This window comes from Ambystoma mexicanum, chromosome 3q (assembly GCF_040938575.1).
Source record: "Ambystoma mexicanum isolate Mex_15411 chromosome 3q, UKY_AmexF1_1, whole genome shotgun sequence".
Classification (NCBI taxonomy): Eukaryota; Metazoa; Chordata; class Amphibia; order Caudata; family Ambystomatidae; genus Ambystoma; species Ambystoma mexicanum.
In genome coordinates this window covers 1,060,894,455-1,060,910,819 of record NC_090926.1, presented here as the reverse complement: position 1 = coordinate 1,060,910,819, position 16,365 = coordinate 1,060,894,455, and the positions used below count along the sequence as shown (strand labels likewise).

The 16,365-nt window shown below is 48.8% G+C and overlaps 1 protein-coding gene across 1 annotated transcript in view; it reads right to left on the bottom strand.

The window, feature by feature from the left end:
- The window catches only part of GCGR (glucagon receptor), an 800,864-nt gene that overhangs the window by 302,202 nt on the left and 482,297 nt on the right, over positions 1 to 16,365 (bottom strand). The window contains exon 4 of the mRNA XM_069655284.1: positions 4,294 to 4,401. Coding sequence (XP_069511385.1) covers positions 4,294 to 4,401 — 108 coding nt within the window. The remainder of the gene's footprint in view (positions 1 to 4,293; positions 4,402 to 16,365) is intronic.

Genomic DNA, 16,365 nt, shown 5'->3' with positions numbered 1-16,365 from the left:
CTGAGTGGAAGGTTGGTTCTAAGGTATGGTTGTTGACTAAATGCTTACCCCGATGGGTTCACCCGTCTAAACTATCTCCCAGGTATTTGGGACCTTTTGAGATACTTGCCAAGATTAATCCTGTTGCCTATCGCTTGAAACTGCCAAAAGGTCTGTCACGCATTCACCCTGTATTTCACTCCTCTCTTTTGAAATCCGTAGCCCCAGACTTGACCTCCCTGACTAGACAGAAGGGTCCGGTTCCTAAGGATCCCATGCCTGCGGAATATGAAGTGTCTCGGATCTGTGAATCGCACTACCACAAGAGGCGTTTAGAATATCTCATACACTGGAAGGGCTACCCATCATCGGAAGACTCTTGGCAACCCAAGAGCTTTGTCCATGCTCCGAGGTTAATTAGGAGGTTTCACCAAGCTCATCCAGGGAAACCCAGAGGAGCGGTCTTTGGACGGGGGCATACTGTCACGCGCTGGGCTCTCCATCGTCTCTGGAATCGCTGGTGGCTTGGATGCCATTGAGCGTTCCATTACGTTCGGGGCCCAGTGCTCGTTCCCAGTCTAGCGGTTGCAACGTGCGGCCGCTGGAGGATTTAACTTCCTGTTGTAGCCGGCGGGCGTCGCGTTGCATCCGCAGCTTTCCCTGCCCTGGACACACGCTTCCCTGCTCATCCAGCGCTTCCAGCTTGTTTTCCCTCTTCCTGCCGGCCCCGTGCCCCATTGTTCGTTATTTCTCCTCCTCGCCCTGCTACCTTCTGTGCCCCGTTCGTTTGCGACTTTCCCCTTTGTCCTTTTCCTTTTTCTCTCGTCCTCCCTGCTTTCCCGTTGTCCTTCTGTTCCCCTTCTCTACCCACTGGCGTACCTTCCATATCCCCAGAACTTCTTCTTGCTTGTGCAGTCCAGCCTTCTACCTGCCAGCTGTCAGTCCAACCTTCTGCCTATTTGCTGCCTGTGCTTTCTGGAGATTTCTGCACTATCACTCTGGACCAACTTGCTGCCAGTCTTCATACCAGCGCACCTGGGGTTCCCTGCAGTATTCTGCCTGCACTACCACTAGTGCAGTCTTCTGATCTAGGCAGATCACTACACCAGGATCCTTAATCAGATTCTGGATTTCTATAAGGGTGTTTTTTTTAGCCTTCTGGCTTTTTTCCCCTTTTGGAGGGCTTGTCTCGAGAGAGCAGCCAGTGGTGTGCTGTGATCTATCAGCAGCCACGGCGGCTGCCTCTTGGAGCAGGCCTTATCTCTATAAAAAAAGGAGCCATAGGAAGGAAGAAAGAAAGGCGGATTCAAGATATACCTGAAGGTTCAGGTGAGGAGGAGGGGATCGAACTGGATTTGGAGGGTGTAGAGGGCACTCGTTACAGTACCATACAATGCACAGGGGCACTGAGCTTAAAGAGCACGTACCATACAATGCACAGGGGCCCTGAGCTTAAAGAGCGCATGCCATACAATGCACAGGGGTACTGAGCTTCAAGAGCACGTTCCATACAATGCACAGGGGCACTGTGCTTAAAGAGCCCGTACCATACAATGCACAGGGGCCCTGAGCTTAAAGAGCACGTACCATACAATGCACAGCGTCCCTGAGCTTAAAGAGCGCGCGCCATACAATGCACAGGGGCCCTGAGCTTAAAGAGCGCACGCCATACAATGCACAGGGGCCCTGAGCTTAAAGAGCGCGTTCCATACAATGTACAGTGGGACTCAGCTTCAAGAGCACGTTCCATACAATGCACAGGGGCACTGAGCTTAAAGAGTGCGTTCAATACAGTGTACATGGGACTGGACTTCAAAAGCATGTTTCATACAATGCACAGTGGGACTCAGCTTCAAGAGCACGTTCCATACAATGCACAGTGGGACTCAGCTACAAGAGCACGTTCCAAACAATGCACAGTGGGGCTCAGCTTCAAGAGCACGTTCCATACAATGCACAGGGGCACTGTGCTTAAAGAGCGCGTTCCATAAAGTGTACATGGGGACTAGGCTTCAAGAGCACGTGCCATACAATGTACAGGGGGACTGAGCATAAAAAGCGCGTTCCATACAATGCACAGTGGGGCTCAGCTTCAAGAGCACGTCCCATACAATGCACAGGGGCACTGCAGTGCAGGCGTCAGTAATGCCGCATCCCCTGGTGATTGTATATGCCAGTGTCAATGGAAGAGGTGAGGGAGGTTTGGGGGAGGGGGATGCCTAAGTCAAGGATGTAGCCACAGATACGGAGACCATCTCCGTGGCATTGCACCTTCAGATAGGATGCAGCTAGAGAGGCGGAGACCATCTCCGTGGCATTGCACTTTCAGATAGGATGTAGCCAGAGATGCGGGGACCATCTCTGTGGCATTGCACCTTCAGATTGGATGCAGCCAGAGATGCGGGGACCATCTCCGTGGCATTGCACCTTCAGATAGGATGCAGCCAGAGAGGCGGAGACCATCTCCGTGGCATTGCACCTTCAGATAGGATGCAGCCAGAGAGGCGGAAACCATCTCCGTGGCATTGCACTTTCAGATAGGATGCAGCCAGAGATGTGGAGACCATCTCCGTGGCATTGCACTTTCAGATAGGATGCAGCCAGAGAGGCGGAGACCATCTCCGTGGCATTGCACCTTCAGATAGGATGCAGCTAGAGAGGCGGAGACCATCTGCGTGGCATTGCACCTTCAGATAGGATACAGCCAGAGAGGCGGAAACCATCTCCGGGGCATTGCACTTTCAGATCCGTGGCATTGCACCTTCAGATAGGATGCAGCCAGAGAGGCGGAGACCATCTCCGTGGCATTGCACCTTCAGATAGGATGCAGCCAGAGAGGCAGAAACCATTTCAGTGGCATTGCACTTTCAGATAGGATGTAGCCAGAGATGCGGAGACCATCTCCGTGGCATTGCACTTTCAGATAGGATGCAGCCAGAGATGCGGAGACCATGTCCGTGGCATTGCACCTTCAGATAGGATGCAGCCAGAGATGCGGAGACCATCTCCGTGGCATTGCACCTTCAGATAGGATGTAGCCAGAAAGGCGGAGACCATTTCCGTGGCATTGCACCTTCAGGTGATGCATCAGCGAAGACTTGTTTGCATTGATGTAGTAAAAAATGTGCAGGCGCAAATCCTCTCTGAGCGTCACTGCAGATTTAAATTGCACGCACGCGCATTTTCCTGATTGTTTGCGCATTTTGCGAACATTGCTTGGTACATTGCTTGATGAATCAGGCCTTTGTTGTGTGGACAAAGGGGCGCAGGTGCATGTCGTTTCCCTCTTGCAGGTGCGGACCAGAGGGGCAGAGTTTCTAAATGCACGCCCTCTTATGTCAACACTGTAGCAGCTTCACGTTCTACGAATACCTGGGGTACCCCGGCTCACGTCGCCGTGCCTGCCCCAGCTCACGTGCACCTGCCTGCCCCTAGCATTGCCTCACTGCTGGGTGTGTTTCTTGCTGTCTTTGGGCCTCGTGTGCACCACTGCTGCGGCAGGAGGCCCAGCGGCCCACCTTCCAGAAGGCGGCCACCTCACGCTCTAAATTCCCTCAAGCATGTGAAAGCTTCTGGGCAGCGGGCATGCTTCCTACGGGAGGCTCGGAGGTGAGCCACACGCAGGCTGGGATCCCCAGCCAAGTTCCGCAGCTTCGTGTAAACACCTGTGATTGATGTGCGCACATAACCGCGAAACACTAGCACAGTGCACCAGTGGTCATTCCCGATGCTGTGCGGGTCACGTGCCCCATGTGTTCTGGCAGTTGCCGTGCCTGGCAGTTCAGCTTCTCCTCATGACAGCCCCTGTGGCTATTAGGGTCTATGTGATGTTACCAAATTAAATTACAGAGAATGATTTTACAACAAAACTTTTATAACGAAAAGATTTCCAATTGGTTTCGTTTTTTTGTTTGGGGGTCCTGCCCTCACGCCCTCCGTTTCCCTATGCTTTTAAACACACCCCAACACCCTCCCCACCCATTTTCATTCCTTACCACACCGCCCATATATAGTTTAGAAAAAATGATATGTTTTCATTATTATTGTTTAGTTATTAAAGTCATTCTGTTTTTTATTCGTTAAAATCACTGGATACTGGCATATTTCAGTCACCCTCCCTTTGAGCCTTTAGTGGCCCTCCCTGGGAGCCTCTTCTAGATCATTAGTCGCCCTCCTGTATGCCCTCAATTGTCCCACCATGTGCCCTCTCCGACCTCCTCTTGTTGCCCTGCCAGGAATCCACTCCTATAGCCACCCTGGCTACCCAGTCGCCCTGTTGCTTCTCCGCCTTGCATACCCTTGAGTACACTGTACCTTTATCATGCCAGGGGAGGAACCAAGGGCAGGAAACATTCGCCGTGGTGTTGGGCAGAGTGTCAGGCCAGCAGGAGAACCTGTCAAAGCTCCGGTTACACACGAGACCTGTGAATAGAGAAGAGGAGCTGTAAGTAGGGGGGACACAAGAAGAACATACATACTAGGTAGAGTACGGTGTTACAGACAGAGAGAAAAGGGGGGTACAGGGTGTATCAGGGATAACGGGAAGCAGAGGATCTGGTAAGTGGCAGAGAGAAAGTAAGCATAGGAACAACTGTGGGCAGTACTGTGAATAAAGCAGAACGTGGCACAGTACTCCAGATGGGCCATCAGGACGGTTGCGACAATCCACACTTGCATCTCGAACAGGATCCAAGGCTCCAGATGTGATCATAAGGATGGCCAACACAATCCAGACCTTGCTTCGCTAGAACAGGATACAAGTCCCTCAGCATAGACATAATGTGTCCCTCAAGATAGAGAGACCGATCCAGATGGGGCATCTAGAACAGAAAACAACGCTCCAGATGTGACCCTTAGGATGAACACAACAATCCAGATGTGGCCTCTAGAAGATAATACAAGGCTCCAGGTGTGACTCTCAAGATGAACAGAACAACCCAGACCTTTCTTCTAGACTAGGATACAAGGCTCCAGATTTGATCACCAGGTTTGACACAGTGATCCAAATGGGGCCCAGATGATGACACAACCATCCAGACCCTGCTACTAGAAGAGGATAGAAGGCTACATTTGTCCATGGATTGCAAGCCGCAGCAGTGCCGTGAACGGAACAGTTTGGAGGAGAATATCAGTTTGCCTAACGCATGTGCTATAATATTGCCTTTGTATTGGGCCCTGATTCACCAAGTAGTAAAAGGATCCATAGTGGAAAGGGCAGCTGTGAATCCTCTGACTCCACTCCGAAGGACCCTAAAGGAAGGCTACACCTTAAACTGACATCTGATGTCCAGTGAACTTCCAAAGCATTACTGGGACACCTAACCAGAGGGCTAAAAAGGTGCATCCACATCGCAGTGTAGGGGGTCTCGGTATATTGGCTTGCCATCTCAAAGCGAGTAACATTAAAGCAGCCATCATCATCTACAAGGGTCCGCATAGTCCGACCCATGGCAGTGTCCAGAAAATACATTCCTAGCTCTCCTGCCAGGCACAGATACTGTGGTCCTGGGCCCAACACCTAGCGAAGACCACACATTCTCCCCGACACTCAAAGGAGGTCAAGCTTCTACTACTGGGAGTACATCAGCTTGAAGTGCCTCGATTGGTGATTAGAGAACCTCACACCCATATGCCTTCCGGGCATGAGGTGAAGACCACCGGACTCTGAACACAATGAGAGTGGAGTGACCCGTACACCTACACTTGCAAGATTTCTTGCGAGGATTAGAAGCCGGTGGTTCCCTGTAAACAATCACTGCCACTATTCTGATGTCCCTTCTAAAGTCACCCTGCGTCTCCTTCTCTCCTATCCTCCCATCTTCCCTTTCCCCTCACTTTGAAATGCATTGAAGGCAGGGTCACCCATTTCACAACACATTTCTAAACAAGCAACCAATGAAGATGCAGCCTGCAATGGATGATGCCACTATCAGGCTTACAGGCATCTGGTCTTGCAAGCTTTCTGGAGGCCATGGCCCACATCATCAGACTGGCCACGTGCAACAGAGGCCGCTACAAGGAGTTGGAGTCTGACATGTTTACAGCGTGAACAATATACGTCTGTAACATGGACATTGGAACGATTAAGAGGTGTTCATTTTGTAAGGTTCTGATTTACTTTTGTAAGAGTTTTATGTGGCACCTCAATGTCCCATAGAGGCCACTCCAGAGTGCGTTCACCCCCTAAAAAACAAGTCAAGGTTTAATAAAGGGGGAGCATGCCAGTGTGTGCGGATGTGTCCCCGTGGGGAGTGTTATTAGATATATCGTTGAATGGGGATGGACTTGGCTCCAACAATCGAGGAATTAACAAGGCCAAGGTTAAAGATGTAGAGGCAGGGTGAGATCAATAGCTAAAATAGGATAACTGCCCAGAGCCAATCGATATTATTCACGTTCTGAAACCTGGATTCTGTATAAATTGTAGTCCCTGTGCTTTCTATAGATGCTTGAGTTCTGGCACTTAGGCCAAAATGCATTGTAATCCTTCTGAATTCAGCATGCTTTACAATTTGTCTCTGTCTCTTCCTCCAGATGCCAGAGAAGCAAGTATGCCTGGATTCAGCATACATTGCAATCCTTCCTTGTCTCTTTCTCTAGATGCTTAAGAAGCACTTACTCCTGGATTCAGCATGCATTGTAATCCTTCCCTGTCTCTTTGTCTGGATGCCTAAGAAGCACTTATGCCTGGATTCAGCATGCATTGTAATCCTTCACTGTCTCTTTCTCTAGATGCCTGAGAAAGACGTATGCCTGGAGGTAGCATCCATTGTAATCCTTCTGTGTCTCTTTCTCTAGAGGGTTCAGAGGACTTATGCCTGGATTCAGCATGCATTGTAATCCTTCTGTATCAGTTTCTCTGGATAATTGAGAAGTTCTGATGCCTGGAGGCAGCCTGCATTTGAATCCCTCCCTGTCTCTTTCTCTAGGTGCCAGAGAAACTCTTAAACCTCGATTAATCATACATTATAAACCACCCATGTCTCTAGATGATTGAGAGCACTTGTGTCTGGATTCAGCATGGATTGTACTGTTTCCCTGTCTCTTTCTCTGGATGCCTGAGAAGCACGTATGCCAGGATTTATCATGCATTGTAATCCTTCCCTGTCTCTTTCTCTGGATGCCTAAGAAGCACTTATGTCTGGATTCATCATGCATTGTAATCCTTCCCTGTCTCTTTCTCTGGATGCCTGAAAAGCACTTATGCCTGGATTCAGCATGCATTGTAATCCTTCCCTGTCTCTTTCTCTGGATGCCTGAGAAGCACTTATGCCTGGATTCAGCATGCATTGTAATCCTTCCCTGTCTCTTTCTCTGGATGCCTGAGAAGCACTTATGCCTGGATTCAGCATGCATTGTAATTGTCAGGGCTGGGGCAATTGGCAGTGTTTTGGGGGTTTTGGGAGGAGTTAAGAGGGCCATGGGGAGTCCCACCACCTTGTCCAGGCGTGTTCTCCTTCCATTTTGCAGGACAAAGGCCCAAGAAAGGAGAACCGCCCAGAGACTACATTGCCCAGCAGGCCATGCGCATCAGGGCCTGCTGGGAGGAAAAGGACCACACGCGCGCTACTGCGCATGCGCGAGCCGCGCCCAGGGAGCAGCGCTCGCAATCCTGGCCATCGGCAAGAGAGGACGTGATCGCCTCGAGCTCCTGCAGGCACGCCTACGCGGGGCACCGCCTGCCAGCTCAACCCCCGGCCCTGCGTACATGAAAAGCTAAGTGCACGACTCTTTTCATAAACAGCTGATTTATCCCGTGGGAGGGAAACGCGTTACGCGCTGATGAAAGTATTCTGTTGACATTTTCGGAAGCACGAAAAGACGAGTTACACATGTTTGCATGCAGAGCATGATACTAACCCAAAGTTGGAGTTAGCTTGGCGGTGAAGCAACCGCACCTTTAACAAATCTTTAACCCTTTAGGGAACATTCCTTTGGAACGGCAATTTCGCACGCACGTGCACTGACTTTGTTTTGCTATTTTCAGCTTATTGTTTGATCGGATTGGTGAGACATATCACGCCCATCAACACGAAAAGGCTGAAGGACCTAGAATTCTACAGAACACTGAGCTAAGTGCTTTAGCACCTCGTGTGCATGTTATTGTTTGTTGTTACTATTGCACAGGGTGAGGTGGGGAACATGTAATCTGCATATTTATGTTTGAGAAGGCAGTGTGAAACCAAGCCAGCACTAGAGAATACTGATCTAGGTGTAAGTTGGTTAGAGGCTCCAATACAAAGGCCTCCAAGGAGAATTTCTGTGAGAGTGATGGTAGTGAGAAAGTGTGTGTGAGAAAAGTCAATGCCAACAACCATCAGCAGGAGGAGCATTGGAGCCGAGAAGCATGTTTCCCTAAAACCCCCTTTCCCATCCATTGTGATTCCCTAAACCTCTTTCCGGTGATCCTGAACTCCCTCTACCCATCCATTCAACGAACTCTAACCCTCTTTCCCCAGAGGGTTGCGGTGGCCTGCGGTTTTCATTTCCCAGGTGCCAAGACCCAATGGGGAGGGAGGAGTTTGTGCTGCCTCTGCGCCTGTCAAGAGGAGTGAGGATCTGACAGAATTGCGAGCCCACGTATTCTTTCGGCGCCTAGGCAGCACAATCATGGCAGACGTAGTAGCCCTTCTCCAGGACCTCAAGGCTGAATTGGCAGCAACCAGGCAGGATTATCAGAACTTAGCAGGTCAAGTCCATACCCTGACTATCCAGACTCAGGCCAAAGCAACGCCCTTGCCCAGAAACCCCCCGCCAGCGCCAGTACAAGTGCAGGTAGCCACGGAACCATCCCTGCCTCTAGCTGCACCCGAAAGATACCATGGGGACCCACAGAATTTTAACCAGTTTATCATGCAGTGCCAGTTGCACTTTTTGACCAAGCCAGGAGTTTTTAGAACCGCACAAGCCCGCACAGCATTCGTAATATCCTATCTCACAGGGGGATGCAGCTTCTTGGGCTACACCACTGGTTCGCAAGGACGATGCCTTATTGTACAACTGGGATACTTTCTTGGAGGAATTCGGTAAAATATTTAACCGTAGGGCTGCAACATTGATTAAAGATCGAGAATTGCTGACACTGAGGCAAGGAAGCAGAGACTTGGTTTCGTATGTCACAGCTTTCAACCGTTTGGCAGTGGAAACTGATTGGCCCCAGGAAAAGAGAATGGCCCTATTCTATCAGGGTCTAAGGGAGGACCTGAAAGATTTAGTTGCGCAAGTAGACCCCCAACCAGAAGACTGTTCCACCATGATTGATCTGGCATTACGATTAGATCAGAGACAAAGTGAACGTCACCAAGACCGTCGTAAATGGGACAATAAGCCTATGGTTCGGCTGGATCAACAGAAAAACACCAAGCTATCTGAGAAGGGAACCGAGGAACCGATGCAGATTGGAACCATACGAGGCCCCTTAACTAAAGAGGAGAAAGAGAGAAGAAGGAGAGAAAAGTTATGTCTTTATTGCGGAAAGTCGGGCCACTTCGTCCGAGAATGCACCAATAAACCATCCACCAAGGGAACCCAGTTGGGAAACGCCCCAGCTCGTCCATGAGGGGGGTGAGGGCGAGCGAATCTGAAGATACCCCAAAGATGCTAGCAAATGTTCATCACACTCCGTCAGCTCACGTTATGCTGGCTGGTCATCTGGAAGTACAAGGAAGGCGCATACCAGTGTCACTTATGGTCGACTCAGGGGCCACTGGTAATTTCGTAGACGTTCAAGTAGCTAAGAGACTAGGACTTCCATTGGTGGCTAAAGAACAGCCAGAACAAGTGAAATCAGTGGATGGATCGCCGTTGGTTTCAGGCCCGATCACTCAGCATACGCAGTCCATGCAATTAAAGTGTGGGAAGGGACATCAAGAAAGTATTGAGTTTGATGTGATTTCTGCACCACAATTTGGATTCATTTTGGGCCTCACTTGGTTAAGACTCCACAACCCAGCCGTGGATTGGGCCGCAGGAACGCTGCAGTTCTCGTCAATGCATTGCAAGGCTAATTGTAGTGTGGGGAAGTGTTGTCCCCACTACATAGGAGGCAGTACAGATGTGGTTCTACCTGAAGAGTATGAGGAGTATCGGGATGTCTTCAGTAAGGTGGCCGCCGAGACTTTACCACAACATAGGCCCTTTGACTGTCGCATAGACCTAGAAGCAGGCGCTGTGCTACCTTGTAGCAGAATATACGCACTCACTGAAGCCGAGAATGAACACCTGAAGGAATACATCGAAACCAATTTGGCAAACGGTTTCATACGACATTCTACGTCCCCGGTATCCTCCCCTTTGTTTTTCATACTGAAAAAAACGGGAGACCTGAGGACGTGCATTGATTATAGAGCAATAAATCGCATTACCATCAAAAACCGTTACCCGTTGCCCTTAATCCCTGTGTTGTTGGATCAAGTACGAGGATCCACCGTATACACGAAGTTAGATCTGCGAGGCGCGTATCATCTGGTACGCGTCAGAGAAGGCGACGAATGGAAAACGGCCTTTCGGACCAAGTTGGGCCTGTACGAATATCAGGTCATGCCCTTCGGGCTATGTAATGCCCCAGCATCATTCCAGCACTTTTTAGATGAGGTGTTACGTGGTTACCTAGATGTCTTTGCCATCGTATACATCGATGACTTCTTAATCTATTCTCGCAATGCTGCAGAACATCAGGGCCATGTGAAGGCTGTTTAACAGAGGTTACGGGAACATAAGTTATATGCCAAGCTTGAGAAGTGCCAATTTCATCAAACCACCGTAGAATTCCTAGGATTTATCTTGTCACCTCAAGGTATCACAATGGATCAAAAGAAAGTGCAGGCCATTGCCAACTGGCCCTCTCCGAGTTCAGTGAAGGATATTCAAACGGTGTTGGGATTTGCCAATTTCTACCGCCGGTTTATTGACGGTTTTGCCAAGAAGGTCCAACCCATTACACAACTACTACGAAAAGGAGTTCCTTTTCAGTGGAACGAAAAGGCTGAAGCTAGTTTTCGGACTTTGAAAGAAGCGTTCGTGGCAGCACCAGTGTTGCAGCATCCGGACCCTTCTAAGCCTTACGTCATAGAAACCGATGCATCCAGTTATGCGGTGGGTGCTATTCTGTCGCAGCGTGACAACAATGGGCAATTACACCCAGTCGCTTACTACTCGCGAACATTGTTACCGGCAGAACAAAATTATGTTATTGCAGACAAGGAATTGTTGGCTATTAAGGTGGCCTTCGATGAGTGGCGTCATCACCTCATGGGAGCTCATCATCCTATCACCATCTATACCGACCATCGTAATTTACAATTCTTGAAATCCACCAGGGCGCTTAGTCCGAGACAACTCAGGTGGGCCATGCAGTTCTCAGAATACGACTTTGTCGTCACATATCGACCTGGAGTGGAAAATCGAAAGGCAGATATATTCTCTAGGTATCCGGAGGCAAATTCGGCTCTATCAAAGACCATAGATGAACCCAAACCAATTGTGGACCCGACACGAATAATCGGAAGTGTGGTGGTAGACGCCATATTTGAAAAAATCCGAAAAGCCATGTCAGCGCAAGATCTGGTGCAATGGGCTAGCAGGAGTCAAGAGCAAACTATCAAGGAGGGGTTGCCATTTTACAAATCAGCGCTATACTTACCTACTATACCGCTTCGACAACAAGCCATCAGGTGGTGCCACGACTCCCCTTTCGTGGGTCATCCTGGAACACTGAAAACCAAGGAGCTAATCATGCGTCATTTCTGGTGGCCTAATGTACAAAAAGATGTGAAACAATATATATCAAGATGTGAAACCTGCTTAAGGAACAAAACTGAGCACAGAAAACCTGCAGGTCTGTTGCAACCCCTTCCCACTCCTCCGGCACCATGGCACACGGTATCGCTGGACTTAATTGTCGAATTACCACCAAGTCAGGGGTTTTCAGCTATACTAGTTGTTGTGGACTACTTAACTAAAATGGCTCATTTCATACCATGCAAGGGCACACCAACAGCCAGCATGCTAGCAAACTTGTTTTTACAGAACGTGGTACGGCTTCATGGTATACCGTATGGGATAGTTTCAGATCGAGGACCTCAATTTACTTCGCGATTCTGGCAGGCTTTTTGCAAAACAGCAGGGATTGAGATTCGGTTGTCCACCAGTTACCATCCAGCAACTGATGGTCAAACCGAGAGACTTAATCAGACATTGGAACAATATTTGCGTTATCTGACTCAAGGAAAAGAACACGAATGGGCAGAAGTAATTTGGCTGGCCGAACTGGCTTACAACAATGCCGTACATGCATCAACTAAGGTCACCCCATTTTATTGTGCTTATGGCTATCACCCACGATTTCAGCCTGTGGCACATGAACCAGTGCCCGAAGTTCTGGCAGTCAGGGAGAGACAGAAACATTTGGAAAGCATCTGGCAAGCTGCGCAATGCAGTCTAAATCTCGCTAAAGCAACTTACAAACGCCATGCTGACAGGAAAAGGAGACCAAGTCCTTTATACCAGGTGGGGGATCAAGTGTGGCTTTCGACACGCAATCTTCATCTACAGGGCTCCCGCAAATTTAGCCCTCGTTTCATTGGCCCATTTCCGATTAAAGCTCTGGTTGGCCCTGTGGCAACAAAGTTAATCCTACCCCCATCCATGAAAATACACCCAGTGTTTCACATCTCATTACTCAAACCAGCCCCAGTTTCCATAACATCCAAGAAACCCCCACCGGTCTTGAGAGATGGCATCCCTGAATATGAAGTCCACAACATCCTAGACTCACGCCGTAGACAGGGATCACTCTGGCATTTGGTGGACTGGAAGGGGTATGGCCCAGAAGACCGCTCATGGGTGCCCGCATGTAATATTCATGCTCCTCGGCTCCTCCGCCAATTTCATGTGTTACACCCCACTAAACCAGGACCTGCTGGAGGGAGGGGGAGTACTGTCAGGGCTGGGGCAATTGGCAGTGTTTTGGGGGTTTTGGGAGGAGTTAAGAGGGCCCTGGGGAGTCCCACCACCTTGTCCAGGCGTGTTCTCCTTCCGTTTTGCAGGACAAAGGCCCAAGGAAGGAGAACCGCCCAGAGACTACATTGCCCAGCAGGCCATGCGCATCACGGGCCTGCTGGGAGGAAAAGGACCACACGCGCTACTGCGCATGCGCGAGCCGCGCCCAGGGAGCAGCGCTCGCAATCCTGGCCATCGGCAAGAGAGGACGTGTTCGTCTCGAGCTCCTGCAGGCACGCCTACGCGGGGCACCGCCCGCCAGCTCAACCCCCGGCCCCGCGTACATGAAAAGCTAAGTGCACGACTATTTTCATAAACAGCTGATTTATCCCGTGGGAGGGAAACGCGTTACGCGCTGATGAAAGTATTCTGTTGACATTTTCGGAAGCACAAAAAGACGAGTTACACATGTTTGCATGCAGAGCATGATACTAACCCAAAGTTGGAGTTAGCTTGGCGGTGAAGCAACCGCACCTTTAACAAATCTTTAACCCTTTAGGGAACGTTCCTTTGGAGCAGCAATTTCGCACGCACGTGCACTGACTTTGTTTTGCTATTTTCAGCTTATTGTTTGATCGGATTGGTGAGACATATCACGCCCATCAACACGAAAAGGCTGTAGGACCTAGAATTCTACAGAACACTGAGCTAAGTGCTTTAGCACCTCATGTGCATGTTATTGTTTGTTGTTACTATTGCACAGGGTGAGGTGGGGAACATGTAATCTGCATATTTATGTTTGAGAAAGCAGTGTGAAACCAAGCCAGCACTAGAGAATACTGATCTAGGTGTAAGTTGGTTAGAGGCTCCAATACAAAGGCCTCCAAGGAGAATTTCTGTGAGAGTGATGGTAGTGAGAAAGTGTGTGTGAGCAAAGTCAATGCCAACAACCATCAGCAGGAGGAGCATTGGAGCCGAGGAGCATGTTTCCCTAAAACCCCCTTTCCCATCCATTGTGATTCCCTAAACCTCTTTCCGGTGATCCTGAACTCCCTCTACCCATCCATTCAACGAACCCTAACCCTCTTTCCCCAGAGGGTTGCGGTGGCCTGCGGTTTTCATTTCCCAGGTGCCAAGACCCAATGGGGAGGGAGGAGTTTGTGCTGCCTCTGCGCCTGTCAAGAGGAGTGAGGATCTGACAGTAATCCTTCCGTGTCTCTTTTTCGGGATGCCCGAGAAGCACTTGTGCATGGATTCAGCATGAATTGCAATCCTTCTGTGTGTCTTTCTCTGAATGCATGAGAAACACTTATGCCTGGATTCAGCATGCATTGTACTCCTTCGCTGTCTCTTTCCTTCAATGACTGAGATGCACGTATGCCTGGATTCAGGATGCATGGTACTCCTCCCCTGTCTCTTTCTCTAGCTGTCTGAGAAGCACTTATGGCTGGATTCAGCATGCATTTTAATCCTTCCCTGTCTCTTTCTCTAGATGCCTGAGAAAGACTTATGCCTGGATTCAGCATGCATTGTAATCCTTATGTGTTTCTTTCTCTAGATGCCTGAGAAGTGCATATGCCTGGATTCAGCATGCATTGTAATCCTTCTGTGTCTCTTTCTCCAGATGTCTGAGAAAGACTTATGCCTGGATTCAGAATGTATTGTACCTCATCCCTGCCTCTTTCCATAGATGCCTGAGAAGCACTTATGCCTGGATTCAGCATGGACTGTAATCCATCTGCATCTCTTTCTCCAGGTGCCAGCGAACCATGTATGCCTGAATTTAGCATGCATTGTAATCCTTCCCTGTCCCTTTCTCGAGATTCCTGAGCAAGACTTGGGCCTGGATTCAGCATGCCACCCATGTCTCTTTCTTTAGATGCATGAGAAGCCCTTATGCCTGGATTCAGCATGCGTCCTGTGTTTCTTTCTCTAGATGCTTGAGAAGCACTTAAGCCTGGATTCAGCAAGCATTGTAATCCATCTGTGTCTCTCTCTCCAGATGCCTGAGAAGCACTTATGCCTGGATTCAGTAAGCATTATAATCCTTCCCTGTCTCTTTCCCTGGATGCCCAAGAAGCACTTATGCCTGGATTCAGCGTGCATTGTAATCCTTCCCTGTCCCTTTCTCTAGATGCCTGAAAAAGACTTCCTCCTGGATTCAGCGTGCATTGTACTCAATCCCTGTCTCTTTCTCTGGATGCCTAAGAAGCACTTATGCCTGCATTCAGCATGAATTGTAATCCTTCCGTGTCTTTTTCTTTGGATGCATGAGAAGCGCTTATGCCTGGATTAAGCATGCATTGTACTCCTTCCCTGTCTCTTTCTCTGGATGCCTGAAAAGCACTTATGCCTGGATTTATCATGCATTTTAATCCCTCCGTGTCTCTCTCTCTCTCTATGCCAGAGAAGCACTTATGCCTGGATGCAGCATGCATTGTACTCCATCCCTGTCTATTGCTCTAGATGCCTGAGAAGCATGTATGCCTGGATTCAGCATGCATTGTAATCCTTCCCTGTCTCTTTGTCTAGATGCTTGAGAAGCACTTATGCCTGGATTCAGCATGCATTGTAATCCTCCCCTGTCTCTTTCTCTAGGTGCCAGAGAAACTCTTAAACCTCGATTAATCATACATTATAATCCACCCATGTCTCTAGATGATTGAGAGCACTTATGCCTGGATTCAGCATGGATTGTACTCCTTCCCTGTCTCTTTCTCTGGATGCCTGAGAAGCACTTATGCCTGGATTCAGCATGCATTGTAATCTTTACGTCATTAATCATGTTCCCAGAAACAAGAAAATAATCTAGAACTCCAAGTTGAGCACCATTGGACCAAGTAAATTTACTTGGGATGTTGCCCTGTGTTTGCGCATTTAACATATACAAATCTCTCTTCTGCATTGTGTTGGACCATTCCACTGCTCTTTCATGGCCCCTATTAGTAGTATTGTCAAAATCTGTGATGATCTGGACTTTGTTTTTATCAATACAGTGAATATTCAAGTCCCCACATATAGAAATTAATGCTGCATTCACTTGGATCCTGTTTTTATCATTGATGTTCATCAGAGAATCCACAAAGTTATTGGACGCTATCGCATCAGGATTCCAATACATATTTAGAATTAGCCCCAAGTTTGAATTCTGAGAACCCTCCTGGTGAAACTCTAATAAAATAGCTTGGGTAATGGGATTCAAGTTCCAAGTTGTCACTAACCCTGTCCTGTTCTGCACTAATGTAAGGGGCCCTGAAGAGGGTCTACCACAGGAACCCTTGTAAACTGGATTAAGATATAAAATAAACGGTAACCATCAAGAATAGGTGTAGACTGCAACCATGTCTCCTGCAAGCATACGCAATCAAAACTGTCGAGATGAAGTTCACAATCAGTGAACAACTTAATGAAACCTCGGGTATTACATGCGCCAATAACCCAAATCGG